Here is a 20,775-nt window from a genome sequence, read left to right as displayed (position 1 = left end):
ATCTCATTTTATTTCATTTTATATTATTTTTTTTATATCAATATTTAAATACATAAAATATAAATATTTTTTAATTTTTAAAATTTTTAATTTTTTATTTAACTATTAAAACTTCTTAAACTTACAAACAAATTAACACAAAAAATAATTCACTTTTCAAATTCTAAAATAAAAATAATATTAAAAATATATATTTCAAAAATATTTTAACTTTATAATATTTTTATTCCATATTTACATATTTAATAAAATATTTAATTTTTATTATTATATTAAAGATAAAAGGGGGCTAAGTAAAATAAAAAAAAATTAAAATAGTCAAGCGATAATTTTAAACAATAACATTAGAACGGTATCTCTAAGGTCCGATTTGGATACAAGAAGTGTTTTATCTCATCTCATCATTATAAATTTCCTAAATATCCACACAAAATATAATAATTCATTCAGTTTTTCAAATCTTAAAATAATGATAACAATATTTTAACAATATTCAATTCAACTTTCAACTTTTATTTCAATTTATCCTATATCAACTCGTTATGGTACAGAGGCTACTCGGTTTGGATACACAAATCTATCTCATCTCATCTCATCAATACAACTTTCTCAAACTTCTGCAACAATAATATATAATATTAACAATTCAATTTTTTTAACTCTCAAAAGAATAAAAATATTAAAAATTATACTATAATTATATTTTATTTAATTTTTAATAAAATATCTCGTCCCATCTGAAATACTAACCAATTAAACGAGACCTAAGAAGCAATTTATGTGCGTTATTTTATATCAAGCCGCCCGTGTCAGACATTGCTAGCTTTTACAATACATTCGCATGTATAAATTTCACATTTTAGTTTTATTTATTTATTTTATATTTTTAAAATATCTTTAAATATTTTTTTCAAAAATAAGATTAATACATTAAAATTATTTTTTTAATTATTAAATAAAAAAATTAAATACATGAACGATGAAAATAAAAAAAATAAATATATAGAAATGGCAGCGTTATGAGAAAATTTCAGAGATCAAAGCTGCGGCAATAATCCCAGATAGGTAGATATGGGGTATTTGACTCACAGCTGCGGCACACATGCATAACGCTCATGATGATCAATAGTCTAGTCCACCCTCGCAAATCAACGTTTCCTTCGGTATATATATACATATACATATAGTTATCTGCATATCGGAAACTCTAATCTCGAACCTTTTTACAGAGAGCAGGAGAAGCAATTTGCAGCAGGCGATTTACTCCGAATTATTAAGCAAGTAAGTCCATTGCCCTTCGCTTGTTAATTAACCTTTCTTCTTTTCTGCTTTCTTCTGTGATTTTCTTCCTCTAACATACTAAAACATTTGGCCAGTTTTTTCTGTTGATCTGCAAAGCCTAATGAAAGAAAACAACAGTTTACATTGCTTAGCGTCTCTACTTTTTAATATTCACTTTAATTAAATGGTTCTATTCTGCAACTAAGATTTTACAGCTTCACAAAGAATTGGCTTATAAATTACGGGCCGCCTGATCCCGGCCAATAGCAATATTAGAATTTTCTACTCAATTCATCAGCTTCTTAATTTGTGATTACCCAATCTAGGTGCTTTTCCATGACTAACAAAGGAATTGCCTAATATTTCCATTCAGTTCATCTGTTTAATTTTTCCATTTTGAAAGCCAGAATAGAAAGATAAATAATATATAATTCCCTCGTGAAAAATGGAACCTAAGCCACAGTACTAAAAAATCACTCGCCTATTGTATTGCATAAGCAAAATAAATGGAAAGGAAGTAAAAAGGAGATAAAAGGATGGATGATTGCTAGCTTAAGCACCTAATTGATTATATTATATTAATGGAAAGGTTTGTCTTACAGGCGTCATGATATTTTTTAATGGAGACTTGTATATATATATATTTTTTTTAAAGGAGGGAAGAACCTCTACATATTATTAAAAAACCATCACTCAGATGGAAGAATCACCATAATTACATCAATGAAAGTCCCCAAAATATAGTGATCAAGCGGATCAAACCTCTTGGAATTAGTCAGTGGGAACTCAAAATTGATGGAAGCTCGTCCGGTGGTTTTAGTACCACATGAAATCAGTTTTGTAAGAGTTTGGTTATAATATATTTTTTTTAACCCACAAATTATCTATTATAAAACATTCTTCTCTGCCACAAATAAGATACTATTAATAAAATTGAATCACAATCTGTTCTTTAAATTATAAGCTACTTTGAACGTACATAAACCACATTGGTTTTGAATTAAATACATGCAGTATATAATAATTGTCAATCCATTAACCAAGTGGATGAAGGTCTAGATCATGATGTATTATTATAAATGATGTAGACTCATGTGGCCGACCAATCGAAGAGTACCTTTCATAATATTGTAAATGATACGCATGATGCGAGAATAGTTGAATAGAAGAGAGAATAGTTTATAAGGGGGACCAGCCCGAGCCATGAGTAATCTTCTTTCCTTAATTCGATCTTAGTTTGCTGCTAATTAGCAAGTTGGGCGGCTTTCTCTGGTTGCGAAGGATCAATATATGATTAAAAATTAATTAACATCAGTGAGTTATCTACTAATTTTATCATTAAGACTGATCATGCATGGCTGTAAAACTCGTCCTTGAAGGTTGTTAACTAATTATCTAAGAGCACTCTTAATGGGTTTTGTAAAATTCATTTATATGTAAAACTTGAGAAAAGTAGCTCAAAATTGCTTGATCATCTATTTTCAAATTTATTTTTTAATTTGCTATAGTGTTTAGCTACATACAAGTAAATAAGAGAAATGATACTTGCAGTCGTGAGTGTGCAAGCGTTGTGTAGTACTCGTTTTGAAAAAAAAAAAAAAATGGAATCCAAATAAAAAGAAATTAATTTTTTAATAGTAGACCCCACTCTTTTTCAAAATGACTGCATGACATTTACGCATTCCACGACTGTATGTAGCATTACTCCTGTACACAAATGTAAAAATATTTTATTTATTTTTTTCTCTTTCTTGTACTTTGTCTCTCACAATAGTTTCTCTCTGCTTGTACTTTTTTTCTAATAAATTATTAAATAATATAACATTTAAATGATGTAAGGAAAAAATAGATAAACTGATATTTGACATATTATAAAATTCAATATATAAAATTGAAAAAATGAATGTTGTCGATTTATTTTAAAAAAATGATACATAAATTATTGTGAGTGTTCTAATTTCATAAGATAATATTAATAATGATGCTCGTGATGGTGATGGTACTGATGGGACAAGTCGGTCGTCCCTAGATGTGCTAATCTTGAATGTTATTGTAACACTTCGTATTTTAATATATTTTTAATCGAAAGATTATTTATTATTAATTTAAAAATTGATTCTTTTGTTTTAAATTTTCATATTTTAGAGGGTTTATTTTTATGATTTTTAATTTGTAAAAATTAAATTTGACATGTTTCCTTAATATTAATAATTATTATGTATTTAAATTTATCTTTAATTTAAATTAATTTATTGTTGAGTTTGATTATTTTATTTTCATTTAATCAATACGTTTGAATTATTTTATTTAACTTGCTATTTTGAAATTATTTCCGTTGGATCATTTTTTGTGACTCAAAATTTAAAGATTAGACCTCATTTATTTCTCTCAATTTTTTTTTCTTTTTTTTTTTTCTTCCTCTTTTTCTTTTTCTCCTCATTTTCTTTCTCCTCTCTCTTTCCTTCCCGCGCGCGCACGTCTCTCCCCTCTCCCCCATGCGTTTTCTTCCTCTTACCCAGCCCGCCGCCGCACGCCGTCGTGATCGACACCGCCCAGCCCATTCGCTCCCCCATCGGCCGGCGACACCACCCCTCCAATCTCAGCCCCTCTCGTGCCGCCGTTTGTTCCCACGCACGACGCAATGCCGCGGCACCTCTTGTGTTCGCGCGCCGCCGTTGCACCACCTTCGGCCACCATTTCTTCACCACTTCATCCTCGACCTCCTAGCAACCCAATGGACCCAACCCCACCTCCGATCCGTCACCGGTGAAACACATCCAACCCAATTTCCGATTTGGATAATTTTGGTCTTCAACCACCCTTTGCGCCACCACCTACGGCCAACCACTACTACCACTAGCTTCACCAACATTCCTAAGTCCTACCCTAGCAATCTCGGGTCTTGATTTGTCCCCGTTTAAAAGTAGATTTTTGAGACCCACGGCCACAGTACATTTGGTACTGTTTTGTTGCTGCGTTGCCGCTTCTAGCACCTCTGTGATCTTTCAAAAATTATATTATAGCATTGTAAGTATTTTTCAAAGAACTATTGTAATTTAAATGTATTTTTGCACTAACTCATTTCACTGTGATTTGGTTGATTATGCCGGATTGAGTCCGAGGAGTATGGAGTCGATTGGATTGGATGATGGAATTGTTGGTGTGATTGGTTTATACTATAAGATTTGTTGGCTGTTTCGGGTTTAAATATTGGTGTTTTGTGTTTGACGTAGGTTATGGTGAATATTGGTGATTTTAGAAAGTGATGATATATTTTGAGATTATGTAGATTTTAAATTTTGAAGAATTAAAATAGGTTATTTAAGAAGTTTAGGCTTAAATATTGAAATACGTTATTTATTGGAAACTTACAGAAATTACGTGATTATTTTTATAGGTGACGATTTATAGTCGATTCGACATTTTTTGAAGAAATTTTGAAAAGCTAAAAAGTCCAGGTAAGCAGGGTTCCTATGTTAGATTTGCATAAGAAGAAATGAACTGAGGTTGGTTTGTAAAACAATGTACATGTTGTTTTAAAAAGAAAAGGTGAAAAACAACCTCAGTATATGTTATGCATTCACTCATGAGATATGTATGAAAGATAAAAGAAATGTTTTTGATATGAATAGTGTAAACATGAGCAATATTTGACATGTTTCTGAAATATGCAAAAGAGCGAATATGATATCAGTGAGACTTTTATGCATGTGATATGAAATGATTTGGATCTGTTTTTGATCAAATGGAAATGATATGAATATGTTTCGCACGTGTTTTGATATGATATGGATATGATAAAATTTTGGCATACTTATCTGTTCTGAATCTGATTCTGAATATGGTTCTGATACGATGATACTGGTTCACGTGATATAGTTGGTACCAACATGATATGATATGAGTACACCCATTTTGGAAACAAAGTAGTCTTTTTTCGTGTTCTTTCCTGTGTGCACACTCGAGGCTCCGAGATTGAAAAATGGGAAGTTCACCATATGACACTGCCTGGTCTGGCTATCGGGGATAGCTCAACCTTACCACGGAGGTTAAACATGGTATATAATATGACACGATATGATATGATATGATATGATAAGATGAAGATGTTTAGTTATTTTATGCCAAAGCATTTTTGAATATGAAACGGATCTTTAAATATGAATAGTTGATTTTGAGTATGAAAATATTGAAAAGTCGCTCTGATTTTTTGATAACATGTTTTTCTGAGATCTGCATATAAAAATAAAATGTTTTGTTTCTGCATACTGAACTTTTCGAAAATGCTCATGTTTACATACTAGTATATGTTCTCTGATTACTGAGTTGTTGATAACTCACCCCTTATCTCCATAATATTTTTAGATGATTTGAATGTTCTAATTGAGAATCAAGGATATGGAGCATTGGTGAGAGAAGTTAAGAATGATGGTTTAAGTATAGAAGGTTTATATGATTATTGAGGATTTTTCATTTAGTAAATTTGTGCTCTGATGATGTGATTTGTTGGGAGGTTGATATTTATATTAAGACTTTGTATTATCTTAGAATAGTTGTTCTGGAGTAATTGATGTAAATAAATAGGTATTTTGTGCGATAGAAAAAAATTAGAGTACGTACTATGTAGATGGGAAAATGATTTTTAAGTGACATGGGTTAACTCTCCGGATCCTCGGGGACGGGACGTTACAGTTATTGCTAGCTAGCTAGTTGGTAGAGAACATTGAGTTTAGTTGGTGCAGATCATTTAACTCACTCTGCATCTCTATGTTGTTTATCCTTTTAACTTTTTCGTGGTAGCAGAGAGAAACGAAGGAAACGATCAACTGGATCAGGAATTTGACCTAAAGTATCATTTATTAATTAGTTATAGCGTCGAGTTGAGTTATTATTTCAACTACATACTCAGCTTTAATTTTAATTTATAACATACTCTGTATTTGTAAGACTTGATAAGATTAAGGGTCGTGATTTTGTCTAAATTAATAGAAAATGGTTGTTTTGTAAATCTTTAATAATTCGAGGGGATCGTTGTGACTTTTCAAATTGATATCTATGAGAAAGCGATGGACAATTTGAGTTACGTAGTTGAAACTTACGTTGTGTTTTCTTGGAGCAGATCGAACTCAGTCTGCATTTTTATGCTGTTTATCCTTTCAGCTTTTTGGTGATAGCAGCGCCGATTCAGATTTTAACCCAAAGTAAGTTTCATTACCTTCTTTTTCCTTGATTATATTATATCTAAATCATTTTTTTTTTTAGTTTAAGAAATTAATAAGTTATTTTACATTTTCTAATTATAATCTTGAACAACTCAAGTTGATAATGGCAAAAAGAAGAAGGATATGCTTGTGATAAAATTTGAGATTTTGGGGAATAAACATCAAAATCTACTCATGTCAACGATCACTGTGGCTGTTGATGTTGTGTTTAAGAATCTTTATTATATTCTAAGATGCATCATGTGGAAAAGCTTGGCTTGAAATGCAATAATATTATCGGCAAACTATTCTCTGATATTTATAGACTAGGACAGATGCCTGCTGGTGAAGCTCATCATGCTCTCTCCATTGACGAAAGATTGGCCAAGCCTCAGTAGTACTCCAATTGATCAAGAGTGTTGTGTATTTAAAGTGCACCGCAGTTTACGCCAGATAAATCCCGCGGCATATGAACCTGATCTGCTTGCCATCGGTCCTTATCACCGTGGAAAGGATCACCTTAGTTTTATGGAAAAGCACAAATTGATAATTCTCCAACGAATGCTTAAAAGAAGGAATGAGAACAGCGCAAAAAGATACATCACAGCCATGATAGAAAAGGAAGAAAGAGCTCGTAGATTCTATGCAGATCAGTTCCCTGAATTATCCAAAGTTGAGTTTGTAGAAATGATGCTACTTGATGGGTGTTTCATCATTGAGTTGTTCCGTGATAGGTCCCAACACAGAGGATAAACTAAATATGCTAGGATAGTTGTTCTCTTCGGGTGAGAAGGTACCACAATTTGACTCAACAATGATTGATGCTTCATTAATAATTCTCTTCTACTTAAATAGCAGAATTACACCGAAATAAAAGGAAACAATAAAGCAAACTTGCGGACTAACTTGCGGAACAATAATGGAAAATGCGGACTGACTTGCGGACTAAGAACCGAAACTGCAGCTCACGAAACAGAGCCTAAAACAGAATAAAAACAGAGCTTAAAAATAGAATGCTTAAAAATAGAATGACACTAACGGAAATCATCCGCTTCGTGCGGACTTCATGCGCGCTTCATGCGTATAAGCTCACTGACCAGTTATGCATGCTACGCTCGTGCGCACTTCATGCGCGCCTCATGCGTATATGCTCACGGACCCAGTCCTGCTCACTGACCCAGTCACGCTGCATGCCTTCTTCACGTATCAGATCATCCCAAATATTTGAGATTTGGTTTACGGAGTCTTGTGGAACGACGTGGCCTATCATTACTTCCCCCAACAAGCGGATCCTTGTCCTCAAGGTCCAGACGCGGGAACATTTCCTTCAGCTTGGCTGTTGATTCCCACGTTGCCTCTTCGGGTGGAAGGTGTTTCCATTGCACCAAGCCTTCTTCAACCAGCTGAGTCCCTTGCTTGAGCCATCGGTAATCTAAAATAGTTTGAGGTTCTAAGATGAGTACCCCATCGTCGGAGAAAGGTGGTAGCTCAACTTGTTTAGTTTCAGCCCTCTCCCGGTTGACGTCCTCATTAAGCTGGTAGCTTTTAAGTAGCGATACATGAAACACCGGGTGAATGCGTGCTTCCTTCGACAGCTTTAATTTATATGCAACTGGCCCAATTTTCTCGAGAATCTGATAGGGTCCGAAAAAACGGCTAGCAAGTTTTTGGTGGACCCGTTTAAAGACCGTTTGCTGGCGATATGGATGTAGCTTCAAAAGCACCCAGTCACCGATATTGAACGTAATGTCCCTCCTTTTTTGATCTGCCAACTGCTTCATTCGATTCTGCGATCTCTCTAAATTTATCTTCAATTGCCGTAGCAGTTCATCTCGGCGCATGAGTTGTTGGTCAACTTCGTGTACTGGAGAGAGACCATCTTTGTACGTCGGAATAGAGGGTGGTAACCGCCCATACAGCGCCTGGAAAGGAGTCATTCCAGTCGAAATGTGGTATGTTGTATTGTACCAATATTCAGCCCAAGGTAAGTATGAACACCATTTCCGGGGCCACTGATGAACAAAACACCGTAGATACTGTTTGACCCAACGGTTGACGACTTCCGTTTGGCCATCCGTTTGTGGATGGTATGAGGAACTGAGTTTCAGTTTGGTGCCCGACATCTTGAAGAATTCTTGCCAAAAATTGCTGATGAAAATCGGATCCCGATCGCTAACAATTGACTTGGGCATCCTGTGAAGCTTGATAATGCCTTCAACAAATTTTTCTGCCACATTTTTTGCAGTGAAAGGATGGCTTAAGGTTAGGAAATGCGCAGACTTACTGAATCTGTCGACAACCACCATTATGGTGTCTCGTCCTTGTGAGGTTGGTAACCCTTCAATAAAATCTAGGGAGATGTCGTCCCATACTTGGCATGGAATGGGTAGTGGCTGAAGGAGTCCGGCTGGAGCCAAGGTTTCTGTTTTAATTTTCTGGCAAACTTCACATCCTTTTACATAGTTCTGCACTGCTCCATGCATCCCCAGCCAGTAAAATTGTTGTCCCAGCTTCTTAAATGTACGTAAGACACCCGAATGACCCCCCACCTTGGTGTCATGCATCTCGTGCAACAATTTAGCCTGTAAGGCTGTGTCGTTCGGAACAATAATCCTGCCTTTGTAACATAAGAGTCCTTTGCACCATGTATACGAACTTCCAGGTTGTTCCGTGGCCACACGGCTTTTTGCTTGGATGTAGGGGTCCTTTTCTGCAGCTCTTTTAATTTCTTCCCACAAGCTAACTTGCGGAAAAAAAATATTTTGAAGGACGGGACTGCCCTGTTTTCGAGAGAGAGCATCAGCTGTAGAGTTTTCTCGGCCCGGTTTGTATGTAATTTCATAATCGTAACCCAACAGCTTAGCGACCCATTTTTGTTGCTCCGGAGTTGCTATTCGCTGCTCTAAAAAATATTTGAGGCTACATTGATCGGTCTGAATATAGAATTTCTGGCCTAGAAGGTAAGGCCGTCATGTACGTATGGCTTCGATGATAGCCAACATTTCCTTAGCGTACGTCGACCAGGATTTCTTAGCCACTCCGAGGGCTCGGCTCATGTATGCCACTGGCTTGCCACATTGAGATAGAACTGCTCCGATGCCTTCTCCCGACGTGTCCGTTTCAATAGTAAAAGATTCATTGAAGTTTGGCATGGCCAATATAGGATTGGTCGTCATGGCCCGTTTGAGAGCAAGAAAGGCACGTTCAGCTTCCTCGTGCCATCCGAATTGCCCCTTTTTGAGAAGATTGGTGAGAGGTCTAGCTATGATACAGTAGTTTTTGACGAACTTCCGGTAATAACCTGTCAAGCCTAAAAAACCACGTAGTTCCGAAATGTTAGTAGGTTGTGGCCAGGCTACCATAGCAGCAATTTTATTGTCATCCACTTTCACGCCTTGACTAGTGATGATGTGCCCCAAGTACTCCAGTTCTTGCTGCCCAAATGCACATTTGCTAGATTTTACAAAAAATCGATGCTGCCTCAATATTTCAAAGGTTTGCCTTACATGTAACAAATGGTGGTCCCAATCCGGACTATAGATTAAAATATCATCAAAGAAAACTAATATAAATTTTCTAAGATGCGGACGAAAGATGGAGTTCATGATAGCTTGAAATGTTGAAGGCGCGTTACATAAACCGAACGGCATTACTAAGTATTCGTAATGACCATTATGTGTCCGAAAAGCAGTTTTATGGATGTCACTTGGTTTAACTCGTACCTGATGGTAGCCCGCTCGCAGATCGAGTTTGGTAAAGTACGAAGCACCGTGGAGCTCATCCAACATATCATCTACTGTTGGTATCGGAAATCGATCTTTAATGGTTGCGGCGTTGAGTGCCCGATAATCTGTGCAAAAGCGCCAATTCCCGTCTTTCTTTTTTACTAGCAATACGGGTGATGAAAATGGGCTAGTGCTGGTTTGAACAAGCCCCGATTGCAGCATATCCTGGACCTGCTTTTCGATCTCATTTTTCTGATAATGTGCGTACCGATAAGGCCGAACGTTTATTGGTTCGGTTCCTTCCTTAAGATTAATGCAGTGGTCGACTTCCCTTGGTGGTGGTAAGCATGAGGGCTCTATGAAGAGATCAGAAAATTCCTGCAGTAATTTTTGCATGCTTGGATGAATCTTCATCGGTGGTTCCGCTTGAGCGATCTGGAAGCATAACGCAAACAGCGTTTGACTGGGGCGACATTCCTTGGTTAGCTCCTTGAGTGACGCGGCTTGGATGTCTTGCCCGTCGACGCCGATTAATCTCCTGGGTTGGTTTTCCCATAAAAATTCCATGGTCAACTGTTTCCAGTCGCACACCACGGCACCAAGTAATTCAAGCCATTGAATCCCAAGTACTACGTCCAAGCCTGTGAGAGGTAGGGAATAAAGAGTTAAGGAAAACACAGTGCCCTGCAAATTGATTTGTACCCCTTCGAACCTTCCTTGACATTTAAGAGATTCTCCATTGGCAACCCGAACGGGAAAAGTCTCTGTTGGAATAACCGGTAATCGCAGCAAGTTAGCTAAACGCTCACTCAGGAAATTGTGAGTTGATCCGCTGTCAATTAATATAATGACGTCGTGGTCACCGATTCTAGCCGCTACTCGCATGGTCTTGGGCGCTGACCAGCCCGTTAATGCATGCAACGTAATCTCTGGTTCTAGATTCCCCTCCTGGTGTCTTCCCGTATTTCTTTCTTCATTGACTTCATCATAGATAACATTGTTATCGTCCTCATAGCCCTCCAACATTAGTATCCGGGGCCCTTGACATCTATGACCTGCAGTAAAACGTTCATTACAATTGAAACATAAACCTTGGAGACGTCGTCGCTGCATTTCCTCCTAACTCAGTCGTCGAACTGGAGCGCCATGTGCTGCCCGATTTGCTGGTGGAAGAACTGGGGGAGCTCGTAATTGAGGGGCAGGTCGTAAGACCCTCCTTTGTCTCATTAGTTGATCATCTCTCATCCTTGCAAAACGTATAGCATCTTTCAAAGTTTGTGGTTTAAACATACGGATTCCATCCGAAATTTCTGTCTTCAAACCACCCATGAAGGTGCCCACCAAAGCCTTCTGTGTCCAACCTTTGACCCGGTTGCCTAATTGTTCGAATTCCCGTTGGTAATCACGCATGGAACCCGTCTGCCGAATACGGGACAGAGCCTCGTCAAAGTCTTCGCAGTCTGATGGCCCAAAACGCGCCCAGAGTTCCTCTTCAAAATCGATCCATGACAGAACTCGACCTTCATCTTAAAAAGTCCTGCAAATCCATTGCCACCACTGGTTGGCTTCTGCTTCCAAATGGTAAGATGCTAAAGAAACCTTTTGATTGTCGGGAGTATTTTGGAACTCGAAAAACTGGTTTACACGGTTGAACCATTCCGTCGGATCATCTCCTGAAAATCGCGAAAATTCTAATTTTGCCGTTTTGGAGGATACCACAAGTTGTCCCCCATTGTGACCTTCACGGTTTTGATTACCTTGGTTTGGAGGTTCTTGGTTGGCAAGGAGCACATCAGAGAGACGGTTAAGAGTCTCTTCAACGTGTCGCAATCGATCCGCCATGCCCAGCTCCATCCGGTGTAGCCCCTCTTGAACTTCACCGAGTCCAGCCTCCAGATGTTCAATTCTCTCTTTATTGGTTCCCATAGTAAAATGAACCTGGCTCTGAGGCCAATTGATAGGTCCCAACACAGAGGATAAACTAAATATGCTAGGATAGTTGTTCTCTTCGGGTGAGAAGGTACCACAATTTGACTCAACAATGATTGATGCTTCATTAATAATTCTCTTCTGCTTAAATAGCAGAATTACACCGAAATAAAAGGAAACAATAAAGCAAACTTGCGGACTGACTTGCGGAACAATAATGGAAAATGCGGACTGACTTGCGGACTAAGAACCGAAACTGCAGCTCACGAAACAGAGCCTAAAACAGAATAAAAACAGAGCTTAAAAATAGAATGCTTAAAAATAGAATGACACTAACGGAAATCATCCGCTTCGTGCGCTCGTGCGGACTTCATGCGCGCTTCATGCGTATAAGCTCACTGACCAGTTATGCATGCTACGCTCGTGCGCACTTCATGCGCGCCTCATGCGTATATGCTCACGGACCCAGTCCTGCTCACTGACCCAGTCACGCTGCATGCCTTCTTCACGTATCAGATCATCCCAAATATTTGGGATTTGGTTTACGGAGTCTTGTGGAACGACGTGGCCTATCATTCCGCATCCAGCGTGATGCACTCTTTGAAAATGATCCAACCTCCCAATCCGTTAAAAATGAACCAATCTTCCAAATCTTCCAAACAGATTGTGTTGGTATTTTTAACAAATAATATTTATTATTAACGTTTTATTTATAAGATCATTACCGTTGCTTGCTTCAGTTTTATTATTTTAATGCTTATTAAAATGGCCATTGATTGGCTAGTACCGTTATTACTCTTGATGATCTTTTTTGTCGTTCTCTTTGTAAAACGTCAACTTTTTGTCAATTTATTTTTTCATTGATTACATAGTTGCCGTTTATGAAGAACGTTGGCTTTGAAGGTTATTAAAGTGGGCTTTTAATTTGTTAAAGTTGGCCATTTATTTGTGGTTCTTTTCCCGTTAACGTCTTTGTACATCCTTCTTATATATATATATATATATATATATATATATGTAGTCTTAAGAAAAGGAGGTGGTGTGGAATATTTGACAAAAAATGTGATAAACAAAATATACTTGGTGAGTATATATTTTTGAGAGATTTTCTAGATAAAAGAAAGGTGTTCTTTGAGAGGAGCTTTGGGCTCAACCGCTTGTGCAAAGTTGGTTCGGGCTATACGACGATCAGTTGGGCTGTTGTATCCTGGAGGAGTCAAGTCAAGAAGATTTCTGCTGCATCGGTTAATTTGAGACTTTGTACACCGCAAAGGGCTTGAATTTCCTTAAAGAGAGCGATATTTCCGTGCCTCAGTCCAAACTGGCTTCGTTTTAATTTTAATTACATTATAATTTTTATTATATTATTGTGTATTTCACCAACAATTTTAAGGAGATTCATTCATGGAGCTTACGACTGAAAAATCCACGGAAAGCATTGGAGATCTTAACAAGCCCTTCCGGTTCAAAGGAGCTTCTTTCAAGAGATGGAAGTGCAAGGTGCTCTTCTATCTAAGCCTTCTCAACGTCTCCTATGTTCTCACTACAAAGAATCCTAGCAAGATTACTACCGAGAACATGACTGAAGCACAAGTGAAAGTTCATGAAGAAAAGATTGAGAAATATACCAAAGATGAGTATAAATGTTGATGCTATCTTTTAAATTGTCTTGCTGATCAATTTTATGATTACTACAATACTACTTACACATCTGCGAAGAAAATTTGGAAAGCTTTACAGAGTAAATACGATACGGAAGAAGCCGGAGTGAAGAAATATGCAGCAAGTCGCTTCTTTTGATATCAAATGGTAGATGGAAAATCCGTTGCAGAGCAAGCACAAGATTTTCAAATGGTTGTAGCTGAAGTTCGATCCGGAGGTATCAAATGGTTGGAGATAATCTAATTGTTTGTGGCATCATCGACAAATTACCACCTTCGTGGAGAGAGTTTCAAAAGTCGATGCGCCATAAACAAAAGGAGACCTCTTCGGAGACATTAATCACACGTATTCGTGTAGAGGAGGAAGCAAGAGGCCAAGATGATTTGGTATTTCAAAATGGTAATGAGGATACCATGACAAAGGTAAATTTAATTTCTGAAAATGGTAGCTTGCCCAAAGGTCAAAATTCAAGAAATAGTTTTTTGAAGCCGCAAAGAAAAGATTTCAAAAAATTTAGTAGACCTCACAAAAAAGGTTTTCAAAACCAAAATGATAAGAACCAAGGACCCCCTTCACAAAATCAAGCATGTTTTGTCTGTGGCAAATTTGGGCACTTTGCTCGAATTTGTAAGTTTCGAAAGCGAGATAATGATCCTCAAGTTAATGTAACTGAGGAGCTGTTTGTAGCAATGATCACAGACATTAACATGGTTCAATTTGTTGAAGGGTGGTGGGCAGATTCTGGTGCCAATAGGCATGTCTGCTATGATAAAGATTGGTTCAAAAAATTTACTCCTTTTGAAGAAGAAAAGACTATAATGCTTGGTGATTCAAGTAAAACCGAAGTTCTTGGGAGTGGTGAGGTTGAGTTGAAATTCACCTCTGGACGTATATTGATGCTAAAAGATGTTCTCTATACACCGTCTATGAGGAAGAATTTGATGTCGAGTCTTTTACTCAACAAAGCGGGCTTCAAACAAACTATGGAATCTGATCAATATGTTATTACAAAAAATGGAGTTTTTGTGGGCAAGGGCTATGCTTGTGATGGGATGTTTAAATTGAATATTGAGAATAAAGCATAGTATGTTTCTTTTATGTGCATTTTTTTTTGGCACACTTGCTTATGTACTTCTCAGATTTGGAATAAAAATTAGCAGTTTTTTTTTGAGTAAGATGTATTCTTTTATGAAAAGAAAATTTATTTTTAAAATCCAAAATTAGTGGGGGTTAAGTTTTTAGAAAATAATATTTGTTTTCAAAAGATTTTGCCCCAACGTTTTCTTCAGTTTTTTTTTTTTTTCTGAGCTTATGGGAGTAAAGCGGAATATTTTTAACTTTTTTATATTAAATGTACGTTCATGTTTGTTCAGTGCTTTTAAGTTGAGCAGAATTTTTTGAAGTGATTTTATATTTACGTCGGTTGCCACTATTATTCGTTGCCGTTAGCTTTCTTTAAAACGTATATGGTATTAATCTTGGGTTTAATGCCATAACCAAAAGTTTTTAACGTTCAGATTCTAATATCAAGCCGTTTTAAAACTTTAAGTGCTTTATTGCATGTTTTGGCGCTGCCGTATTTTTTGTTAAGTCAACTATGGAGCTGAATTGCTTTGGCTTCAAGGAGGAAGCAATTTTGTTGAGAGATTTATTCCTTTGAGCAAAAAATCAATTAATTTCTTGTGGTAGTACTACTATAATTGATAGAGTACAAAACCATTATTATAATGGTAAATCCAGATCATTTAGAAGATAAATACAGTACTGTGAGATTTCTTTACTGATGATGTTATTAATGTGGATCCACTATACAAAATTTTGACAAGAGAAATGATCTGAAATACATCGAGGAGAATGAGATTAAAGCCCATAATTCAAGAGCCATGTATGAGGATACCCAACCCGGGGACCAGAGATCCTGAGAACTGGGTTCAATGGGAAAAATGAATCATATGATGGTCGTAAAAAATGCACTATTGTTTTTATTTCTCATTCCTATGATGTGAGTGCATTTATCCTGTAATGTTGTGGAGGATGGGTTTTTGAAATAAACTCTTAATGAAATTCTGTAGCTCTTATGAGTAGGGTGTAAGAATTACAGGAACACTCTTGACAGATTTCACCTATGTGAGTGTGAGAGTGGCGCCGCTCTCTATGAGATTTGGGTTTATTCTCAAATACACTCATGAAACCGGGATGAGCACAAGGCCGTAATGTGCTAGCTAATAAAGCTCATGTCAACACCTGGATTTTTATGTGTGAGTAATAATTCTTTATTTCTCCTAAGCAGTCATAGTTCAAGTCTGAGACCACTACTGACTCTGGAGTAAATGTTGTTATTTCACTAACTGAGGGTTCAATGCAGAGCACACCTTCATGATGCATAATAATCCTTCTTTGTCTAGAAGTATCTCTCATATTATTATTTATATTATTTTTAAAAAATAGTGGGGGAATGTTGGTATTTTTAACAAATAAAATTTGTTATTAACGTTTTATTTATAAGATCATTACCGTTGCTTGCTTCAGTTTTATTATTTTAATGCTTATTAAAATGACCATTGATTGGCTAGTACCGTTATTAGTACTCTTGATGATCTTTTTTGCCGTTCTCTTTGTAAAATGTCAACTTTTTGTCAATTTATTTTTTCATTGATTACATAGTTGCCGTTTATGAAGAACGTTGGCTTTGAAGGTTATTAAAGTGGGCTTTTAATTTGTTAAAGTTGGCCATTTATTTGTGGTTCTTTTCCCGTTTACGTCTTTGTACATCCTTCTTATATATATATATATATATATATATATATATATATGTAGTCTTAAGAAAAGGAGGTGGTGTGGAATATTTGACAAAAAATGTGATGAATCTGTAACTATGAGAAACTAAGCGATGAATCTGTAACGATGGAGTCTACCAACGCAATGTGCAGAAAAGAGGAGCTGTTGGATATATTGTTTCACCAATATGAATCTGGTCGCTTTGGCTTGCTTTGAACAACAGCCTCAATCCTTTCCATCACGGCTGGAGTCAGCAGAGGGATGACATCAATGGCTTTCATGTTCTCTTGAATCTACAGAGGGAAAACAGCTCTCATTAATTTGCTATGAAACTCAGTCCAACAATTTTTTTATGCTTTCTGGACTTTTCTTTTTAGAACCGAAGCTATACATGCATTTTCAGTAAAGCTTTTAATACATAATATTTTAAAGCAACCCAGTGCCACCTCTTTGGAAGGGACTTCTAAGTTTTAACACATAACTCTATCGACAGATTGGAATGAGAGTTGTAAGGAAATATGTATGAAAGGAAAGAAAAGTAAAATACCACATAAATAAACAGCAAAAGTACAGTGGAAAATTAACGATTAAGGGGTGTTTGGACATAGAGATAAGACACAATATAACGCCCCGGTCCCGCACGGGTCGAAGAGTTACTTCCTAGCACTTAAACTCACATTCCAACAATATAAAAAAAAAAGACTCCAAATTCCCAATATCATTTAGAAAATTCGATTCAATATAATTTCCTCAATATAACTGTAACGCCCCGGTCCAGCATGGGTCGGAGAGTTACTTCCTAGTACTTAAACTCACATTCCAACAATATAAAAAGAAGACTTCAAATTCTCAATATCATTTAGAAAATTTGATTCAATCTAATTTACTCAATATAACCAATTTTCCAAAATGTCAAGTCATCACAACACAATAAAATTTCTTAATAAAATTCGACAATACTTATAGAAAACTTCCTATACTTGAACCACTACACTTAAATCATCTCACCCAATGCCTCATAATCTTGATCCTCAGCTGAACCATCATAAATCTGAAAAATATTGTGGAGATAAGGGGGTGAGTTATCAACAACTCAGTAAGCAAAGAGCATATACTAGCATGTAAACATGAGCATTTATAACATTTGATAAGCAGAACAAAACATTTACTTTCAGAATGCAGAAACAAAACTTTGTACAAAAGCATTAGAGCGAAATTTCCAGAAAAATAAATTTATTCCAAAAAGAAAATCCGTTGGCATTTCCAAACTGAAACATTATAATTAAATCATCTCTTAACATCACATCGGGACAATACCATGTTTAACCCCCGTGGTAGGGTTATAAACCACCATTATACCCGTGGCTGGGCCATATTCCATGTTTCACCCCCGTGCTAGGGTTATAAACCACCATTATACCCGTGGCTGGGCCATATTCCATGTTTCACCCCCGTGGTAGGGTTATAAACCACCATTATACTCGTGGCTGGGCCTTAACAGAAACAGAACAGAACATTATCAGAACAGATCACATTCACAAACAGAATCAGAACTTCATGCCAAGGCTTTTCAGATGGCACATCATATCAAAACAAAGTACTGAAAAGCTTCAGATCATTTCACGTGTTCGAAATAAACAGATACCAAAACATCTTCGTTTATTCAAAGTAAAAACTTTTAGACTTTCATATTCGCTCTTTTTGTATAGTTCAGAAACATAATGCACAAAACTAGCTCATGTCTACACCAGTCATGACAGAAAATACTTTCTCTTATAGAATTTATGCATATGCAGAACAAACATCTGAGGTCGTTTTTAGATTTCTTTTCAAACAAACATGCATATTTTCAAAGTCAACCTCATTTCATTTCTTTTATGCAAAACTAGTATATGAACCCCGCTTACCTGGGCAACTTAGCTTTTCAGAAATTTCCTCAAAAATATCGAGTCGACTATAAATCGTCACCTATAAAAATAATCACACAATTTCCGTAAGTTTTCAATCAATCATGGATTTCGATATTTAATCCTAAACTTCTAAAATAACCTATTTTAATATCTCAAAACTTAAAACCCTCGTAATCCCAAAATATAACACCACTTCCTAAAAAAATCATCAATATCCACTATGATCAACCTCAAACCCAAAATACCAATATTTAAATCCGAAACAGCCAACAAATTTCATAGCATAAACCAATCACACAAACAACTCCATCATCCAATCCAACCGACCCCTTACTCCTCGGACTCAGTCCGGCACAATCAACCAATTCACAGTAAATATGAGTTAGCACGAAAATACATTTAAATCTCAAAAGTTCTTTGAGAAAATACTTACAATGCTATAATATAATTTTTGAAAGATCACGGAGGTGCTAAAAGCGGCAACGTAGCAACAAAATAGTGCCAAATGCACTGTGGCCGTGGGTCTCAAAAATCCACTTTTGAACGGTGACAAACCAAGACCCGAGATTGCTAGGGTAGGGCTTAAGGATGTCGGTGAAGCTAGTGGTGGTGGTGGTTGGTCGTGGGTGGCAGCGTGGGCGGTGGTTGAAGGCCAAAAAGCACGAATCGGAGATGGAGATAGATGGGCTTCACCAGTGACAGATCGGAGCCAAGGATGGGTGCATTAGGTTGCTAGGAGGTCGATGATGAAGTGGTGAAGAGATGGTGGCTGATGGTGGCGCGACGGCAGCGCACGAGCACAAGGAACGCCGCGGCATAGTGTTGCGCGTGGGGGCAAACGATGACGCGAGAGGGGCTGAGATTCGAGGGAGGTGGTCGCCGGAGGGTGGGGAAGGCCATTGGCTGGGTGGTGTCGCCGGACAAAGGCGCACGGCGGCGGGCTGGGGAGGAGACGCAACGCACGGGGAGAGAGGAAGAGAAGTCGCACGCGGGAGGAGCAGTTCTGGAAAAGGAAAGAAGAAAAGAAAAAAAAAAGAGAGAAAAAAAAAAGAAGAGAAAAAGAAAGTGGAAAAGAAAAATGAAGGGAAATAAATGGGGTCTAAAACTCACAACTTGGGTTACAAAATTCTAACGAAAAATTATTTCAACACAACAGTTTTAAATAAAATAAATTTAAACACAGTGACTAAGTAAAATAAAATAATTAAATCTAACAATACAATAATTTTAAAACCAACAAACTAATTTAAATTAAGAGAAATTTAAATGCATAACAATTATTAATATTAAGGAAACATGTCAAATTTAATTTTCACAAATTAATAAAAATCATAAAAAAAAAACCCACTAAAATCTAAAAATTTAAATCAAGAGAATCAATTTTTAAATTAATAACAAATAATCATTCAATTAAAAAAATACACTAAAAAAAAATACGGGGTGTTACAATAACCAATTTTCCAGAATGCCAAGTCATTACAACATAATAAAATTTCTTAATAAGAAACGACAATACTCATAAAAAACTTCCTATGCTTGAACCACTACACTTAAAACATCTCACCCAATGCCTCATAATCTTGATCCTCAGCTGAACCATCATAATATCTGAAAAATATTGTAGAGATAAGGGGGTGAGTTATCAACAACTCAGTAAGCAGAGAGCATATACTAGCATGTAAACATGAGCATTTATAATATTTGATAAGCAGAACAAAACATTTACTTTCAGAAAGCAGAAACAAAATATTTTCTTTCCGAATGCATAAACAAAACTTTGTACAAAAACATCAGAGCGAAATTTTCAAAGAAACAAACTTATTACCGAAAAGAAAATTCTTTGGCATTTCCAAATGAAACATTATAATTAAATCATCTTTTAGCATCACATCGGGACAATTCCATGTTTAACCCCCGTGGTAGGGTCATAAACCACCATTATACCCGTGGCTGGGCCATATTCCATGTTTCACTCCCGTGGTAGGGTTATAAACCACCATTATACTCGTGGCTGGGCCATATTCCATGTTTCACCCTCGTGGTAGGGTTATAAACCACCATTATACCCGTGGCTGGGCCTTAACAGAAACAGAACAGATTTCATTGAAAATCCGATTACAATCATATACAGAATCAGAATTTCATGCCAAGGTTTTCAGAAGACACATCATTTCAAAACAAAATATTGAAAAGGTTCAGATCATTTCACATGTTCGAGATAAACATAAACAAAATATTCTCATTTGTTCATAACAAAACTTCTAGATTTTCATATTCGCTCTTTTACAT

The 20,775-nt window shown here is 36.6% G+C and overlaps 1 protein-coding gene and 1 pseudogene across 10 annotated transcripts; one reads left to right on the top strand and one right to left on the bottom strand.

Annotated features, from left to right (window-relative positions):
* Positions 1-1,037: 1,037 nt before the first annotated feature.
* Positions 1,038-16,835, top strand: LOC108986053 (UPF0481 protein At3g47200-like). Of its 10 annotated transcripts, XR_001995307.2 has the most exons (5): positions 1,038-1,163; positions 1,230-1,281; positions 4,679-4,739; positions 6,401-6,482; positions 6,808-7,686. XR_001995307.2 is itself a non-coding variant. In XM_035691625.1 (4 exons), exons 1-4 carry the CDS (start codon positions 5,280-5,282, stop codon positions 12,185-12,187), a joined length of 519 nt encoding a protein of 172 aa, XP_035547518.1. In that variant the 5' UTR covers positions 5,205-5,279; the 3' UTR covers positions 12,188-12,833. The 10 variants fall into 10 exon arrangements, 1 of the variants encoding a protein (XP_035547518.1); XR_004801885.1 differs by lacking the exon at positions 6,808-7,686 and adding an exon at positions 16,729-16,835 and having other exon boundaries at positions 1,038-1,281; positions 6,442-6,482; XR_004801883.1 differs by lacking the exon at positions 6,808-7,686 and adding an exon at positions 16,729-16,835 and having other exon boundaries at positions 1,038-1,281.
* LOC109016750 overlaps positions 16,735-20,775 on the bottom strand; it is a 34,754-nt pseudogene continuing 30,713 nt past the window's right edge.

The sequence above is a fragment of the Juglans regia genome, chromosome 7, assembly GCF_001411555.2.
Source record: "Juglans regia cultivar Chandler chromosome 7, Walnut 2.0, whole genome shotgun sequence".
NCBI classification, from domain to species: domain Eukaryota; kingdom Viridiplantae; phylum Streptophyta; class Magnoliopsida; order Fagales; family Juglandaceae; genus Juglans; species Juglans regia.
This window is presented reverse-complemented; position numbering and strand designations above follow the sequence as displayed.

What these genes read in the sequence shown, in the direction of transcription:
- LOC108986053 (XM_035691625.1), top strand. Translation starts at nt 5,280, where the DNA reads ATGACACTGCCTGGTCTGGCTATCGGGGATAGCTCAACCTTACCACGG. An exon ending in TACCACGGAGGTTAAACATG is followed by an intron (nt 5,340 to 6,441) that starts GTATATAATATG and finishes TTATCCTTTCAG; the next exon opens with CTTTTTGGTGATAGCAGCGC. An exon ending in GATTCAGATTTTAACCCAAA is followed by an intron (nt 6,483 to 6,817) that starts GTAAGTTTCATT and finishes AGACTAGGACAG; the next exon opens with ATGCCTGCTGGTGAAGCTCA.